Source organism: Motacilla alba, chromosome 5 (assembly GCF_015832195.1).
Source record: "Motacilla alba alba isolate MOTALB_02 chromosome 5, Motacilla_alba_V1.0_pri, whole genome shotgun sequence".
In the NCBI taxonomy this organism is placed as follows: Eukaryota; Metazoa; Chordata; class Aves; order Passeriformes; family Motacillidae; genus Motacilla; species Motacilla alba.
In genome coordinates, this window is record NC_052020.1 from 11,984,555 (window position 1) to 12,000,612 (window position 16,058).

The 16,058-nt window shown below is 40.7% G+C and overlaps 1 protein-coding gene across 2 annotated transcripts in view; it reads left to right on the top strand.

Annotated features, from left to right (window-relative positions):
• Positions 1-1,739: 1,739 nt before the first annotated feature.
• Positions 1,740-16,058, top strand: part of PDE3B (phosphodiesterase 3B) — an 85,741-nt gene continuing 71,422 nt past the window's right edge. The window contains exon 1 of one of the 2 annotated variants that reach the window (XM_038137134.1): positions 1,740-4,678. In XM_038137134.1, the coding sequence (XP_037993062.1) occupies positions 3,683-4,678 (996 nt within the window). In that variant the 5' untranslated portion in view covers positions 1,740-3,682. The remainder of the gene's footprint in view (positions 4,679-16,058) is intronic. The other variant, XM_038137135.1, reaches the window with a different exon arrangement.

Here is a 16,058-nt window from a genome sequence, read left to right on the forward strand (position 1 = left end):
ATGAAGACAAAGTAAGTCTTTACTGCCAAATCAGTTGTGAGTTGTTCTGTTCTACTGCCAGTATGCTGTGGGTATAAACACCATATTTTCATAGTCTCATCCACAAAGAATTCCACTTTAAAATTAGGTCCGGTTTTGAGTTTGACCAAACAAATGAAAATTCTCTATTAAAACACAGTGATGGCAGCAGGGTCAGTCTTTGCAATGAAAATCCAAGATTTAACAGTATTTTCCTGATCAGATCTCCAGGGCTGAGTATACATGGTTATTGTGGTGGCTTGGCCCTTGCTGGCAGCCAAACTCCCACCCAGACATTGGCTCATTCCCTCTGCTCAGGAGGAAAGGGAGAAAATAAGAAAAGCAGGAACAAGAAAGTTGCCTCAGCATAAAGACAGGGAGGCCACTGATGAAACAGACTTAACTTGGACAAATATTATTTATCACCATTTAAAATTAATATTTAATTATATTAGTATTTATTATTATTAGATAGTCAGAGACAGCCAACCTGACTCAAATCACTGAGCCACCCATCTTGTTTTGGTACTGAAACTGGAGGATGATCAAAAAAAATTACATTCTCCTGACATAAATGTCATCAGTTTTAATAAAACAATATGTTTTTCTGTATTTGTTTAAGAAATAGCTAATAAAAAAGTTATTTCCTTATTCTAAAAATTATTCTCTTACAAGGAGCAATTTAGTTAATGCTATTCTAATTTACAACAGACACTAAAGTACTCAAACCAAATTTTCTTTATACTGAAATTCATTATTAGATAGGAAACTCCTCAAGACAGAGTCCTGTAATGTGGTAGGAAGAGTGTTGTTAGGCAACAGAGACATTACTAAAGACCAACTATATTCCCATTACATTTTGGAATGTATACATTTCTTCAGCACACATATCACTGAAATTAACACTAATTAATTAATGATAAATGATCTGAAAAAAGATGGGAAGGTGGTAAAGTATACTGTTAATACAAAGTTATTGACTGAGAGAATGTGCTTACAGCCTCACAGCGCTGATTTCACAGGCAGGTGAAATTTACTGTAGATAACTGTAATGTAAACACAGAAGAAAACCCCTAATCTTACCTATAAAATTATCTAGTGGATGTAGATGTTAACAATCAGAACACAGAGCCTGGGATCTATATACTTAACACTGTGAAAACAGTGTTCAGTGTTCCACAGAACCACTTTCAACAATGCTTAGTTTATCTGCTCTCTCACTTCCCTAGCAAAGCAAAACAAATGAGAGACAGGAATTAAAAGGAAAGAAAGCATTATTTGGACTGTGCTTCTGTCTTGAATACTGGGTATAACTCCTGTTCCTCTCTGCTCCAAAAGCATATAGTGACGCTCAAAAAAAAAAAAATCCAGAGAAACAATAACATGAAAAGAATCTGAAAAATATATGCCCAAACTCTTCAGCTTAGAAAATAAATGCAAGACTTAGGTAAGATATAGAATCATGAATTCAAGAGACAAGGTGACTAGAGAGCAACTGTTCATTGTTTCTATCAAAAGGAGAGGAAGATCAATTAAGACAGGCAGGAAACTTTAAAGAAAACCCATATTTCACACTTGTATAGTCAAGTTGCATTGAGTAGGGACCTTTTCTTGTACTACTCTGCACATGTGGACTCAAAAAAACCAAACCAAACCAAAAAAAAAAAAAAAAAAAAAACAAAACTAAAAACAGAAAAAACCTGGGCAAATTTGTGGATTAAAAACCTACTAAGAACTGTCAAGAATAAGACACCACTTCTGATTCACAAGTGCTGAAGCCACAGATGGATGCATCCATGGTATTTAGGAATCATGTGATGTCCTGTCTCTTCCTGTAGTCTTCCTTAGGCACTTCCCAGTCTTCACTGCTACAAATATACCCAAAGGTGTTTTAATGAAGATGATGACATCAGAAAATTATTTCTGGAATGCATTTATTTATAGCTGAATTCAAGGGAATAAAAAGTAAATAAAGAATATGCATAAAAGCAAGGTGTTTCTCAGCCTTAAAAGCATTCACAAGTGTACTTGATTATGGTCCAATTAATATCACTAACATATGAATACAAGAAAATGTAAGAATATAATCCCAAAAGAACTACACATTTTCCTTTTTCAAAAACTTTTTAGAACCAATATGATAGCACAGAATCCTTGTTAAGTGTACCATGTCAGGAGAGAATTTTTTTTCTTTCTTTTTTTTTTTTTGAAACAGAGTAAAGAGGTATTTCTAACAGAGGAAGATGTACTACAGTATTAAAATTTCACTAGATGGATCTGCCTTTTAAAAAATAAATCATTACTTATTTCCCTCTCATGTACAAGAGGGAAATTTGCCATTGCAAATTACTCTACTTGCCATTGCATACTGCATTTTCTGTCAGGAATCACACTTGGTGATTTCTGTTCATGGCCAACTTTCAGGCCCGTGTCCTGCAGCAGCACTTCCTGCCACCCCACAGCTTCCACAAACCAGCTGCTACTCGGGGGCTGCTCAGAGGGAGGGAATCACAAGCAATGGCACCAAATAATATCAAGAGTTCCTTGTTTCAATAAAAAAAAGCAAAAAGTGCAACCACTGACTTACCCGAACTGATTTCTGAACCAGTGTAAGTAAAGCAGTACAATATTATGTGGAAACATGGCTCAAAGGACCTTTGTTCTAAGTAACAAGGTAAACATGCACAATTATAATAAATTTAGAAGTGCTTAGCAGTTACTTTTCCAGAAAAAAACAAACAGAATAAATGAGCAAAGGCATTACTCAAAATCCCATTAGCTGCCTGTTTTCCCTTACAGCAGTCTAAGCACTTCCAACGATCCGTTCCAAAATTATTATTTTGATCCATTCCAAAGGTATTAGTTGTGCAAATAAACCTGGCCGTGCAATGAGGTCTAGTCTGTAACTTAGTTAACGAGGGCGGGGAAGTAGATAATTACTCTAATCCATACTTACTTCTCGAGTGCTAAAAAAAAAAAAAAAAAAAAAAAGGAATAAAAAGGAAAAAGTGATGCCCCTCAGAGGGAAAACACTTCGATACTCTGCGTGTGCTTTATAGCCCGTACGAACAACTTTTTCCGCGGCATCTCGAAGGTAGATGACAAGATAAAGCACAAAGTCTGGCCAGTTCAGCCTTCCTGCCCCTCCATCGCTTCCTCATCGTCCCTTGCTGCGGCTGCGGCGCCGGGCGGGGGCCGGCCCGAGCCCCGCACGCTGTCCCGGGGGGCGGCTGGGTACAGACATACAGATTTATATTTTAAAAAAGATCGCGGGAAGTGCGGCCCCCGGGGCCCGGGGGGAGGGAAGGCGGGCGGGGAGGCGGGAGGCAGGGAGGGGAGGCAGGGCAGGAAGGGGGGCGGGCGAGGGGGGCTGTTCCCCGCCGGCTGCGCCGCGGCCGCTGCCGCCGCTGGGCGCTGGGAGGCGGCAGCGAGTGCCCGCCGCCGGAGCCGTTTGAGGAACGCGAGCGGGCGAGCCAGACTTTTACCTTTTCTCTCTTTTTCCCGTCCTCACCCACCATGCCGCGGACGCCGCTGCCCGCGGGGGACGAGCGGCGGCTCAGCCCGGCTCCCTTCTCTTGAGGGGATGCGGGAGGCGCGGCCGGGACGCAGCTAGCGCGAACCCGCGCCTCTCCGCCGTCCTCCCCCTGCCGCGTCCCCGACCACCATGAGGGAAGAGCGAGAAGCTGCGGCGGCGGCCGCCTCCCCCGCCGGGGCCGGCAGAGCCCCGCAGCACTGCCCGCAGCCGGACGGCGGCGGGGCGGCCGCCCCCGCGGCGCTGCCCGGCAGCGCGGAGAGCCTGCGGAACGGATACGTGAAGAGCTGCGCGACCCCGCTGCGGCAGGACCCCCCGAAGAGCTTCCTCTCCTTGCTGCTCTTTCCTACCGCCTCCTCCTCCCGGGCTCGGCTCGCCCTGGGCGTCCTGGCCGCCGCTGCCCTCTGGCTCCTGGCCTTTCCCGGCCGGGGCAGCGCCCGGGAGCAGCAGGACGGGAGCAGCTGGCGGAGCCCGCGGCCGCTGCACGCCTTGCTGTGCCTGACCCGCTTCCTCAGCCCCCTCTTCAGCATCGCCTGTGCCTTCTTCTTCCTCACCTGCTACCTGGTCGGCGGCCGGCGCGGGGAGCACGGCGGCGGCACGACCCGCTGGTGGCTGCTGGCGCTGCCCCTGTGCTGCTACTCGGGGGACTTCGTGGCGCTGCAGTGGCTGCTGCCCGCGGAGGGGCGTGAAGAGGAGCCGCAGATGTTCCTAGGAAGGCTCCTGACGGTGCTGGTCTCGGTGGCGGCGCTGACCCTGCCGCAGAGCTCCCTGAAGTTGCGCCGGAGCCTCCTGGTCTTGGTGTTCTGCAGCCTGGTGTGGCTGGTGTCGCTCAGCAGCCTCCAGGCGCTGCCCCCAGCGCTCGGCCCGCTGCTGGCCGGCACGGTTGGGGTGGCAGGCTGCCTCCTGGCACTCTGTGGCGGGGAGCACGGCATCTTCTCGGCGCAGAGCCGAGGAGCGCACCACCAGCATCACCGCCACCCACGGCTCCCCAGCGTGGAGGAAAAAGTGCCTGTGATAAGACCCAGGAGGAGATCTAGCTGCGTGTCCCTTGGGGAAACTTCGGTCAGCTACTACGGCAGCTGCAAAATGTTTAGGAGACCCTCGCTGCCTTGCATTTCCAGAGAGCAGGTAGGTTTATCCGAAACTTGAAGGAGAAACTTTCGGAGGAATGAGCGCCACTCCATAGCTTTTCCTGACTGCTGTGTGTGTCTGTGCTGGATGTCTGCTCACTAACAAACTCCTGCTAGAGGAATGGAGGAGAATGTTAGTCCCTTGGCGGGTTTCTCAGCTCGGTTCTGCAGAATCGATATAACCCTTTATTTCTGCGTGGGTGCTAAATCATAATAATGTATTTGCTGTAGGACAGAAGGCTCGCTTGCTTTTTTATGCAGTCTCAATTATTAAACAGCCGTACTTATTGATTAGAGCAAAACCTCAAGCCAGTCAGCTTCAGCTTTCAGTTACCGTGTTGTTTTTTTTTTTTTTTTTTTTTTTTTTTTCCGAAGCCCCCCACCGTCTGGCAGCCTTTCCGAGAGAAAGAAACCACAGCTTTCTAAGCTGCCCGGCACTTCTGGTTCTTCCCGCTTTCTATCGACAAAACCATTAACAAGTGCTAAAGAAATGCCAGGTTTTGAGGGATATTATTTGTCGAGCGTTGGCGTTGTTTGAGTGGCAGCTGTCCTTCTGCCCTGCAGATTACTGTCGTTTGTTCCTCTCTCTCCCTCTCTCTCACCCCCTGCTCCTCGCTCCACCTAAGTTAACGTTAGTTTTGGGTTGATGGGTTTTAAGAAACTTCTTTTTACTGAAGAGAGAGCTGTTCAGTAGGGGCTGGAGGGATGCCCGAAACGCTCATTTTTCTTGAATGGAACTCTGTTGGTTTCTACCTCCCGGAAAACTTTTCAATGAGTCTTGTTTTTTGTAGCGTAAACCCCCGTGCGTGTGGGGGAGTTTGTTTTTATTTGGGCACTTGCACGTCAACTGCAGGAACATCGAGTTGTGTTGGAACTGGCCCGAGGCTGCTGCAAGTGGATTATCAGCCCGTTGTAGGAGGGAGAATGAGGGGAGTGGATGTAATAAACGCGCAAGTGAGCAGTTTCTGCGAAGTGATTGTTGCTGCAGAATCCCCCGTCTGTTCCTGTCGTGGCTGAAACTCATCGGTGCCAAATGAAATTTTCTAGTTTTTCCTTGACGTTTGTTCTATAATGCAGGTCTTGTGATTGACTGTGAATTAGGTCTGATGAAATACGAAGTGAATCTGAAACGGTGGAGTAGTTTTTGAGCGTTTCCCCCTCTGAGGTTGCCCCACAGAATTAATACAGTAATTGTTTACAGTGATTAATACAGTAATTGTTTCTGCATAAAGGTTAAAATGCAAGTATGCTGTGACAGTCTTCAGAAATAACTCATTCAGTACGTTGCCGATTATCTAATGCATACAATGAAAGAAACATTAAAATATTTTACTAGCAGTTAAGATATGTAGGGACTATCATATAATAATTTACTTTCTCTGTTCCCTTCTGGATAGTAAATGCTCTCTTTTGCTGTCACATTTATCTGTACCACAGAAATCTCAGAAAATGTGATTTCATTAACCTTTCTAGATGATAGAAGATATTTGTTCATATGCAAGTTACTAAAAGCTTCCTTTGACGTTCGGCTCACTTATTAAAGGCACGTGCATATTTCAAGTTGGGGCATTCATTATTCTTCAAGTAACATCATAAATGTCAGCTATAACTAAATACAAAGAATTTATTGGCAATGCTTAAATCATACATGTTCATAATAAAATGTAACTTTTTGGTAGACTTCCAGAATTTGATATCTTTGTTATCACTAGATGTGAACAACAAAGAGCTATGAAGTTCTTCATTTTCCTAATAATCTGTTATGCTTTACAATAAATATTTGTGCTTTGTTAAGCACAATTTAAATGAGATCCACAGATAGATGTTCTCTGCTGTATTTTATATGTAATTTTACAAGGATAACACAGGTTAAATCCTCTGATCTCCTCTCTGACTTGGAGAGAGATCAGACATTGCAGAGCTGATAAAACATCAATTGTTTGGGCAGGGGTAGAGAGAAGTAAACCCATAATGTGTGATTTTATTTGAATAAACAGTACAAGGTTTTTATATTGCTTCCTTGAAACTGAAGGAATCTGTATACTTAATGCTTTTCAGAGAGCATCTATTGCGTGGCTTTTCTTTGAGGGCTGATTACACATTTTGCAAGTCTTTATGAAGCAGTACAGTGGTTTGTTTTTTTTTTCCCAATATTAATATTTCAAGGAGTTGAATGAACATTGTTAGGAAGATGCTGCTTGTCCACCATGACAGAAACACTTTAATGAATGAAAGATAAGTTATTATTGTGATTCTATTAGATGTTTTTGTATGATTGTCACAAACTTCTTATATGTAGAAGAAGTTTATGTCAAGTATAGAATAGCAGGTCAGTAGGGTACCCCAAGGATCATCTGATCCTACCTTTCTTGGCAAAATCACTGTCTAGACAAGTTGGCCCAGCACCCTGTCCTGCTAAATCTTAAACTTATCTAATGTTGGGGAATCCATTACTTCTCTAGGGGGATTAGTCCAGTGGCTGATTATTCTTATTGAAAAAAAAAAAAAAGTTAAAAATCTCATTTTCTGTAGATTTTAGTTATTATTTCATAAAAGTAGAGAATGTTATTATTGACCCTAAATTTTCAGTAACGTGTTGATTTGAAGTTATATGTGGTCTCTATCTACTTAAGTATACAAGAAAATAATGATATTTTTTTTCTTTTTTTTTTAAGCCAACAATTCCAAGGGGTCTTTGTGCATAGAGGGGGTGGGAGCAGGATGGAATACTAACACACAGGGGAATTTACAACCAGGAGCACGTGCACACAGAAGTTGGATGGAACGATCATTTTTTTCTGGGGCACAAGTGGAAAGAGGCCCTGTAAGCATGATCCTGTAAAAGCTTGCAAATTTGAGCAATCCTCATGACAAATATTAGGTATTGCTTTCTGGACTTCAACAGGTGCAGTAACTATAAGGCTGGGAAGTTGATAAAATTAGATTATTCTTACCACTTATGTGAGTATCTATATCTACTTTGGCAATCAAAGTGTCTAAATTCGTGCTGTGTGTGTCTCTTCTGCGGTACATGTGTCTAGCAACATAGTTTGAGGTGGGAGGAAAGAAACTTGAACAGATTATGTCTGTATGTTTTTATGTAAGTATACTTAAATGCCAATATCAAAATATATAAATACACGTTGTGGGAAGCAATATGACTCAAATTACAGCTAAAAATCTTGCAAAGGCAGTGCCTTTTCTGAACTCTACTACATTAACACTTTTGCCGATAGAAATTGATATGATTTTAGCAGTAAACAGGCTGTTTGTATTCTTACTTCAATATTCGTCTCGGACCTAGAGAGGAATTTCAGTCAGATGCAGTATTGATTGGTATTTCAAACTTTGTGTAGGTCATATTTTGACTGCATGTATTAATTGGATGGTAATCTGTTAGCTCTGCCTAACAGGGTTTATCTTTATTGACCGTTGCACATTAAACACTTAATTTTATGTTTTTTTGGTTTTTTTTTTGTCTGGAAGCCTAATCAGGGAATCTAAAAAGTGCTTGTCAGTACTGCAGATCTTGTAAACACTATGCCCTGAAAAATATGGTAGTAAGATTTTTTTTCTTTTAACTTGACAGTGGACATGCATATGAGAGCAAACACCTATGTGTAGGAAATCTTACATAGGAGCTTCTCAGAAACCAGAAGGAATATTCATATTTTTCCTTGAGTAAAGAATGGTCCTTCCTATTTAAATACACATGGTACGTGTCCAAAACAGTCTGCAAACAGAGCTGACACACACTTTTTCTGGTTATCTGACTAGGTTCAAACACGTAGGAAAGCTGGGATATTTCATGGACAAAGACTGCTTTCATGTGCACTCTGTTAATTACAGGAAGAATTGTCTTGTGGTTAGGGTTGGATTGACCACCACCTCTCCCCAGTTTCTGTTCCAAGCTATCTTGTACCTTTGATGCATTACCTTAGGAACATCAGGACTTGATTTCAGGAGTCTGAAATATTTGTGTAGCTTGAAATTAATGCAGTTCCTTATTTGCTCATGAAATTTACATCTGCGTCTGTTACCTATTTGTGAAACAAATTACACTTTGTCCTTAAGTTTTCAGGGCATAAACTTCCTAGTGCAGAAGCTGTCTGTTAATGAGTATTTTATAATCTGATATTGAAACAGATTTTTAGTATCTGTTACACTCAGATGCTGTTTGCAACCCAGAAACAGGTGAACCTTTACCTGTTGAGTGCAGCCAGTAACAAAATACAATTCTCCTTGGTGTTTGAGAAGCCAGCTCTTTGCTTTTTGAAGTTTGCCCCTCATGATTCCAATGATTGTTACCACAGCTGTACCCACATGGCAAGATGTGTTTCTGTTGTTCACTGAATCTTCCTGTCTCTGGGGTTTGTCTTATGGGGCAAAAAATCAAGGTAGCAGCGTGTGTTGAGCTGTGGAAGGAATCAATTCCAATGGGATGCAGCTGAGTGTGAGGAGTGTGCAAAGAGAAGGATTGCATGGTGAAAGAAACAGACTTGGAAAACTGTTCTGCTACCATATTTTGGATGAGTAGGATTCTGTTGTTTCTGTCTGGTTCTCTTTGGCATTAGCAAAATATATTGAGCTAGATGAAATGTGAAATGAGAAGTAAAAGTTGGTAGAAGTTCCATCTCTCTCTCTCTCTTTCTCTCTCTGTGTCTTGTATTATACCACAAAGAAAGGCTGATTGAATCATGGTTTGCCCGTAGAGGGGTCAGAGTTTAAGATTGTTATCCTCTGGCAGTTTCACCTGGGACCACCGAGAATGACACAGAAGGGTTTTGGGAAGACTGAGTGCCCTTAAGAACTCTGTTAGCTAAGTTTAGCTTAAGCTGGCTTTTAGATATCCGAGACTTGGTGGCAGTTTATATTCTGCATAAGTAAAAGCAGGCAAGAGTGTCTCTGAGCTGTCTGTGTAGCAAAAGAGTTTGACTGTTGCTTCAGGTGTGTTTTCCTGGAAAAAAAATATAAGTGGAGAAAGGAAGGAGATCAAAGATCGCTGCTGTGGAAATGCTGCAGAAATTTGTTGGAAGGTGAGGGAAGCATGTTACAGAGCACCAGTAGGAAAGAAATGAAAGAAGCTGTGAGAGACAGTTCCAACAACTGAATGATTGACTGTGTTGAAGAAAAACAGCAGAATAAATTGCATAAAGTACTAATATTCAGCTTGGACCAGGAAGATGTTTTAAATTTAGGAAAGAAACTTGTAGAGATGAGAAACAAAAGGTGCCCAGAAGAGTCTAGAATGAAAAAGAGGGGCAGCTTCCATGCTGGGGTTTGTGAACAGTGTATTCTGGGAGGTTAAATAGGAAAGGGAAGAGAATGGCAAGAAATTCGGTATATTTTCCTGAGAAAAACTCATATTTCGACACAATGTGTGTCCGTCCGTGTGTATGCCTGATAGTACTATTCTAATAACTGAACTTGAGCAATGGAACTGATTGTAGTGTATTGGTCTTACAGGATCAAATCCCAGCAAATTTTATGGAAAAAATACATGAGTGGGAAGTGAAGAAACCCTCTGGAATATGCAGAGCAAGTCTGCAGTGTTAGCTGAGCTCTCAGAATCCCCATGGCAGTTTCATGTCACAAGTGAACACCAGAATGATGCCGGTGGGGTGGGGAGTCTGTCACAGCCTGGGCCCTATGTGACATTTGGTTGGAAACTTGTATTTCTCACAAAAACCTTTTTTATTCCTGTTTTGCTTTTCTGATACTTTAAAATGAAGACTTCATGCAGCCTTACCATCCTCAAGAGAAATCACTGAACAAATACAACTATTAGATGATACCAGTTGCTGAAGATGGCAAAGAGTAGATCTTGTATGGGGATTACAGGCAGGGAAACTGGGGGATGTAGTCTGTTCTATTGTTGATGTAAGAAGTTCTGGAGGAAAACAGATGAGAAACTTGTGTCTGCCAAATGAGAAAAGAGAGAACAGACCACAGGAGGCTGCAGACATAGAATATTTTGCTGGAATCTCACTGATTTTTCAGGGTAAAACTATGTGGAGAGCAAGCTGAAAGAATAGTTGAAGATGTGAATAAAAGAGAGTGAAAGGAAATGTTGAATTTCAGCCTGTCCTTTCCAGTGGCTGAAAACAATGCTTTACAAGATGCAATGACATTACAGAATAAATTTTAATGGTGAAAAAAAAAAGGGGACTTTCCTGCAACTCAATAGCAGAAATGAAAATTTAAGGTTACAGCTAGGGCTTGGATTGGTCAGGGCAAAGTGAAATGTCTGAGTGATTGTTACTGAAGCCTAAAAAGGATCAATAACTTTAAGAAGTCAGTGGCAATAAAATTGTGCGAGAGCCTTCAAAATGGACAGGAGCCATGGATGTTAAAAAATGAGAGTTCACAGGGTAACAAGTAAACTGGCAGATGATGATATTTGGGGAAGGGAAGTGTTACCAATATTTGTGAAAGAAATAGGTCAGGGAACTCTGTGCTTAAGGAAGACCAGAGAAGTGAATGGCCTTATTGATGAGTGTGGCAAAACAAACTGTTCTAGGAACTGGAAGGGCCATAACAAGGCATGACTGCTGAAACAAAATGTCAGCTTCCAGAGAAGTTTTGTATTTGAAAATGGATCATTCAGCTGGAGAAGAACATCATTTCTATCAATATGGGCAGCTGGTGAGGAGTAAGTTTTGATGTGTTGGGCCATCCTCACTTTTTCACACAGCTTTTTGAAGCTTCCTTTGAAAGTTTCCTTTGAAACAAGTGCAAATTTACTAGGAGAGGGCCAGACCAGGGCACAGATACCCAGCAGTTTTCTTATATCCCTCTATTTGTTTGATAGTTCAATATTTATGAAAAACAGTGCTGTTATGCAGAACATTTGTGACCACCAGTGTTCACTTCAGTTTGTACAGGAGTGTGTGAAAAAACCTGGCATATTTCCAATTCAATGTCTGATCAAATGGTAATGTTGACAAGTTTTGTTACCCAGTATTGAGTTGCCAGCCTTAATGTCCCTTTATGCAAACCCAAATCCCTTCACTAAGTTAAAGGCATGTTTGCAGCAAATGTTCCATTTGTCGTTCATTTGATAAATAAAAGTTTGTTTTGTGGAATATGAAAATGATATTTTACCTCTATAATTTACTATTTTTGAGTTAGTCAAGATCCTGTAGAAAGGGTGCCATATGAGGCTGTATTTGAGGGCTTTGGATTTGGCTTTGAGAGGTCTTCCCTCTTTTATGAAGAAAATCCCAGGCTTTCTAGTGTGAATTAGCATTACAGCTATGTTGGTTTAGCTGTCTCCATGCTGATGATGGTCCCAGAAATAGGAATGGGGTTTAATTTGGGATGTGTTCACTCATTATGCCCAAAGCAGCCAGTGCTGCTCCCCCAGCCCAGAGGAACTGTATCTCTGAGGAGTGATGATACAGCAAGCCTGTGTCACACCTGCCTGTTAATATCTACTGTCAGGATTCTTCTGTCAGCAAAGCTCATAATTTAAAATGAACCTTTCTAAAAGTGTGTGAAAGCTAAAGTTACCAGAGGGAAATTTGTTAGTTTTATCGAAATAACAGCTTCACTATGACCCCCTGCTTGGGCACTATGGTATTAGCGTGTCTCTTTAACCTTCATTACTGGTCATGCTTCATTTGTTTTTGATTAATTAATGCCCTTTAACAAGATAGGAGCTAAATTAAAGGGTAAAAAAGACATTCTTTTACTAGGCTTAATGTCTGCATGACTTTTTTTCTACTGTGACTTAAAACTAAAGGCTTGTGTTTCCATTTAGGGTCTTTTTGGAGTCAGTTGATATTGTATGTTCAATCACAATATGTTTCTTTTTCCTCCTAAGTATTGTTATTTGATACCTGTTTGCCACTTCAAGAATATACTTTTGTTCGTTCTGCCTAGTAGATTCTTTTAAAAGAATTCTAAATTTCTCAGTACTCTAAAGCTACTAATTTAAGAGGTACAGGGTTTTTAAAGGAGTTTTTTCCTAGTACCTTCTGGCTGTCCAGAAGAGTTTCCATCCTTTCACGGAAGTTGTTGATACACCTCCTGTTTTCCAATATTTGATGACTGCTCCACAGTGGCCCTCAGATCCCTCATTATCTCCTGTGTGAAGGCTGTGGGGTGGCCAAGGAGCCTCTCACCGTGTGTGCTCTACAGGCAGGGATGGCTTCTCAGCTGGGCTTGTACCTCTCAAAGTGAGCTGACTCTTTGGGAGCTTTCTCCGAGGCAGGGATAGATCTCTGTATTCACAGGGTGTCGTTAGTTGTTAATAAAACCCAGTGTCATGTGTAGTTTAATGATGCTAGCTTAAAAAAAAACCAAAAACAACCAGGAATTTGTTTTGGGAGAACTTTTAAGTGATTACTATGTTCATTACTGTTCACAGTGGCCTTCATTTCATTTGATTTGCCACTTAGACAGTGTAATGTGTAAATTCACTCACAGACTCTTCCATACCGGCTCTTGCAGTTCCCTGGTTTCCTACACATTCTTCCCCCCTCATTACATAGTACGAAATTAAATTTCAGTTTATTTGAACTGCATTTCTGCAGATACGAGCAGTTATGTTCCGATGTGTGAGTAGAAAGGGAGGGAAGTTTGTGTTGAAACCTGAAGGTGTGATTAGCGGGCTGAAAAAGTTTAGATCCTGCTGTGCCTGTGAAACACCATCTGCTCTGGCAGCGAGTGCCCTGAAGGAATTGGCTGAGGCTGGAAGGAGCAAAGGCACGCTAGCACAGCTTTCCTCTTGGCCAGTAGGATCTGCAAGAAACAGACTTTATTTTGCTCAGGAAAAGATGAATGTTGGTCCAGGTTTTCACTGTTTCCACTGAGATTGTCCATACAAAAGGGCACTGAGAGAATGTAAAGAAATCCTTAGTGATGACATGGTTATTCCTAACATGTTAGTATAGAATAGAGCAGTATATTTAATATATTAGCTAAAAAACAGAAACAGTATTGACTTATCCACCCTGCATGCATCCTCCTTCTGTCCTTGTTTCAGCTAACTGCATTTTTGGGGCAGCAGAGTATCGTTTTGGGGGTCACTGAAAAATGCTCACAAAGCAGAATTCAAACAAGCCTTGCAGTGAGAGAATTTCCATAGGTTATTCAGATGTTTAGGAATCTTCTAGGTTTTTGTTTTTTTTTTTTTTTTTTTTTTTGTTTTGTTTAAATAGTTAAAAAAGCTGTGGAATGTTACTTAGGATCTTTCTAATGATTAAAGAACTGTAATATGTCTGTCTGAAGTCAAAATGAGTTCTTACCATGATGTAAATGACAGCTTTTTGCTGTTATGGCAAAGCACAGTTGAAAGTATTTTGATTATAAGTATCTGTTAGCTTAATTTTAGGCAGTTGTAGAAAGCATTAATTAGAATTTTTATCAGCATTTCTTGCTATTTTTTATTCAGCACAGCAGAATATTTCCATGCCCTCATAATACAGAAAGTCTAATTTTTCTTTCTATTTGGAGCCTCTGCTTGAATGAGTTGGATTGAGAAGGAAGAGTTTGGAACAGCTTTTGTGTTAATGACCAGTCTTTTTTTTTATCATTGCTGTTACTTCATTTATTTTTCATAACTGGCAGCCTGTTCATTATATGCCAGAGAATTTCAAAGAAGTCTGAAAATAATAAATTTGCAAGTGATTTCCTGTGATGTCAAGATGAAAATAAGAGAATGGGAGTAGATGAGCAGAGGCAGATGCGATGCTGGCTGTTGCTTTAAGTGTGGTCTGTGTTTTCAAATCCTCTGAGGCAATGACTGTCAGAGACATCTGCAGAATGGCCTGATGAAAAAAAGCCAGTACTTTATGTGTGATGGATAAGAATTTTTTTATGAAGAGCAAAAATCAAAACTAGATAAGAGACCCTAAGCTTCATTCTTGTTAAAACTGAGTAAAACTCGGTGCTTACGTGTAAAATTTACATAACTCATTATTGGGCCTAACATTTCAGGACAAATTAAGTTAGAAACTGATATTACACCTGTAAACATGAAATTGATATATTTTTTAGGAAAGTGTCCCACAACATTAGAAAATATTTAAACTATGTTTCGTGTAATAAAGAGATGCCATTTCAGGGATCTGCAAAAGTCAGTACAGCTTCAATAATGGACCTCTAAAGGTACATTTAGTCCTATGTAATTTGGCTTTTATGAGAGTAGTTGCTGTTAAAATCTTCTTTCTAAAGATTTGTAAGTCTTCCATGCTTGCCTTAACACTTGTTCTAGTAGGAAGCTCCCTAGAGTCAGCAGAGCACTTAAGCTTTCAAGTGGAAAAGAACATGTGTTTTGCAGTGTTTAAGGATTGAGATTATAGTCCTTACTTGTTTAAAAATTCACAGAGCTTAATGTAATTTATAACTTTAACAAGTGTTAACAGTCTTGAATACGCTCCTAGACCTATGCTTCTTTCACCTGTCTGGTGATGGATAGAAGCCTTTAGAAGCCTTTAGAAGCTTGGTGTGCCTTTAGAAGCCACCTTTTTATGCTTAATTATTTGGGCCTTGAAAGTACAAGGAAAATAATTTTCCAGGAGATTAAGGTTCAAAAGTAAATTGCTTATTTGATTGTCTTTTTATAAAATATAATTTTTCTTTCTTTGTCCTTGTTTTTACCTTTTCTTCATTTACAATAATTTGAACACCTCTCCCTACCAGTGTGTTCTTTCTTTGTTATAAGATCAGTACCATAATTTGGTCTAAAATTACAAATGTCTGTTTCAGCAGAGATATGAAAATGTTCTGAGTCAAAATAATTTGCTGTTTAGAAACCTAGCAATCAAATTATTGTTTAAAAAAATTTAGAACATTTTGTAACTTATAACTTTTAACACAAAGGAATTATTTATTTGTAGTTACAGCATTAAAATGTTTCTAGAATCTGTTGCTTGTAACTGTCCATTGTGGAAAAGCTATATGCAATTCAACTAAGTTCAAGATGCTGCATACTTTTATTTTTTACAGTCATGCATACCTTCTCTTTTACCTTGCTACTATATTTTATTGTGAAGCTCTTTGTTCATTTTGCTCTTTTAGTTCTGCAGGTTAGATGCAAGGCACTCACTGATCTGCTTCCTTCTCTGTAAGTGCACCTGCAAATTTATTTGTCACATCTGAGCCCTTAAGATGTGGGCTTTGGTGGCTGGGAGCTTATTCTTTGCTGCCCGAAGAGTATCTGCATGTGTTCAGTAGTTTCAAAACTCAAAACAATGCCCTGTTTATTTCCTGGATGGTGGGGACAAAGGATTTCTAGGTTGGTTTGGGGTTTGGTGTTTTTGAGTGGTTTTTTGTTTCTTTGTTTTTTTAAGAAGACTAGACCTTTAGACATCTTGTTTATGTTTTGCCTCGCTCTCTCTTATTGTGAGCAAGTGAGAAGGGAGAAATAGGAG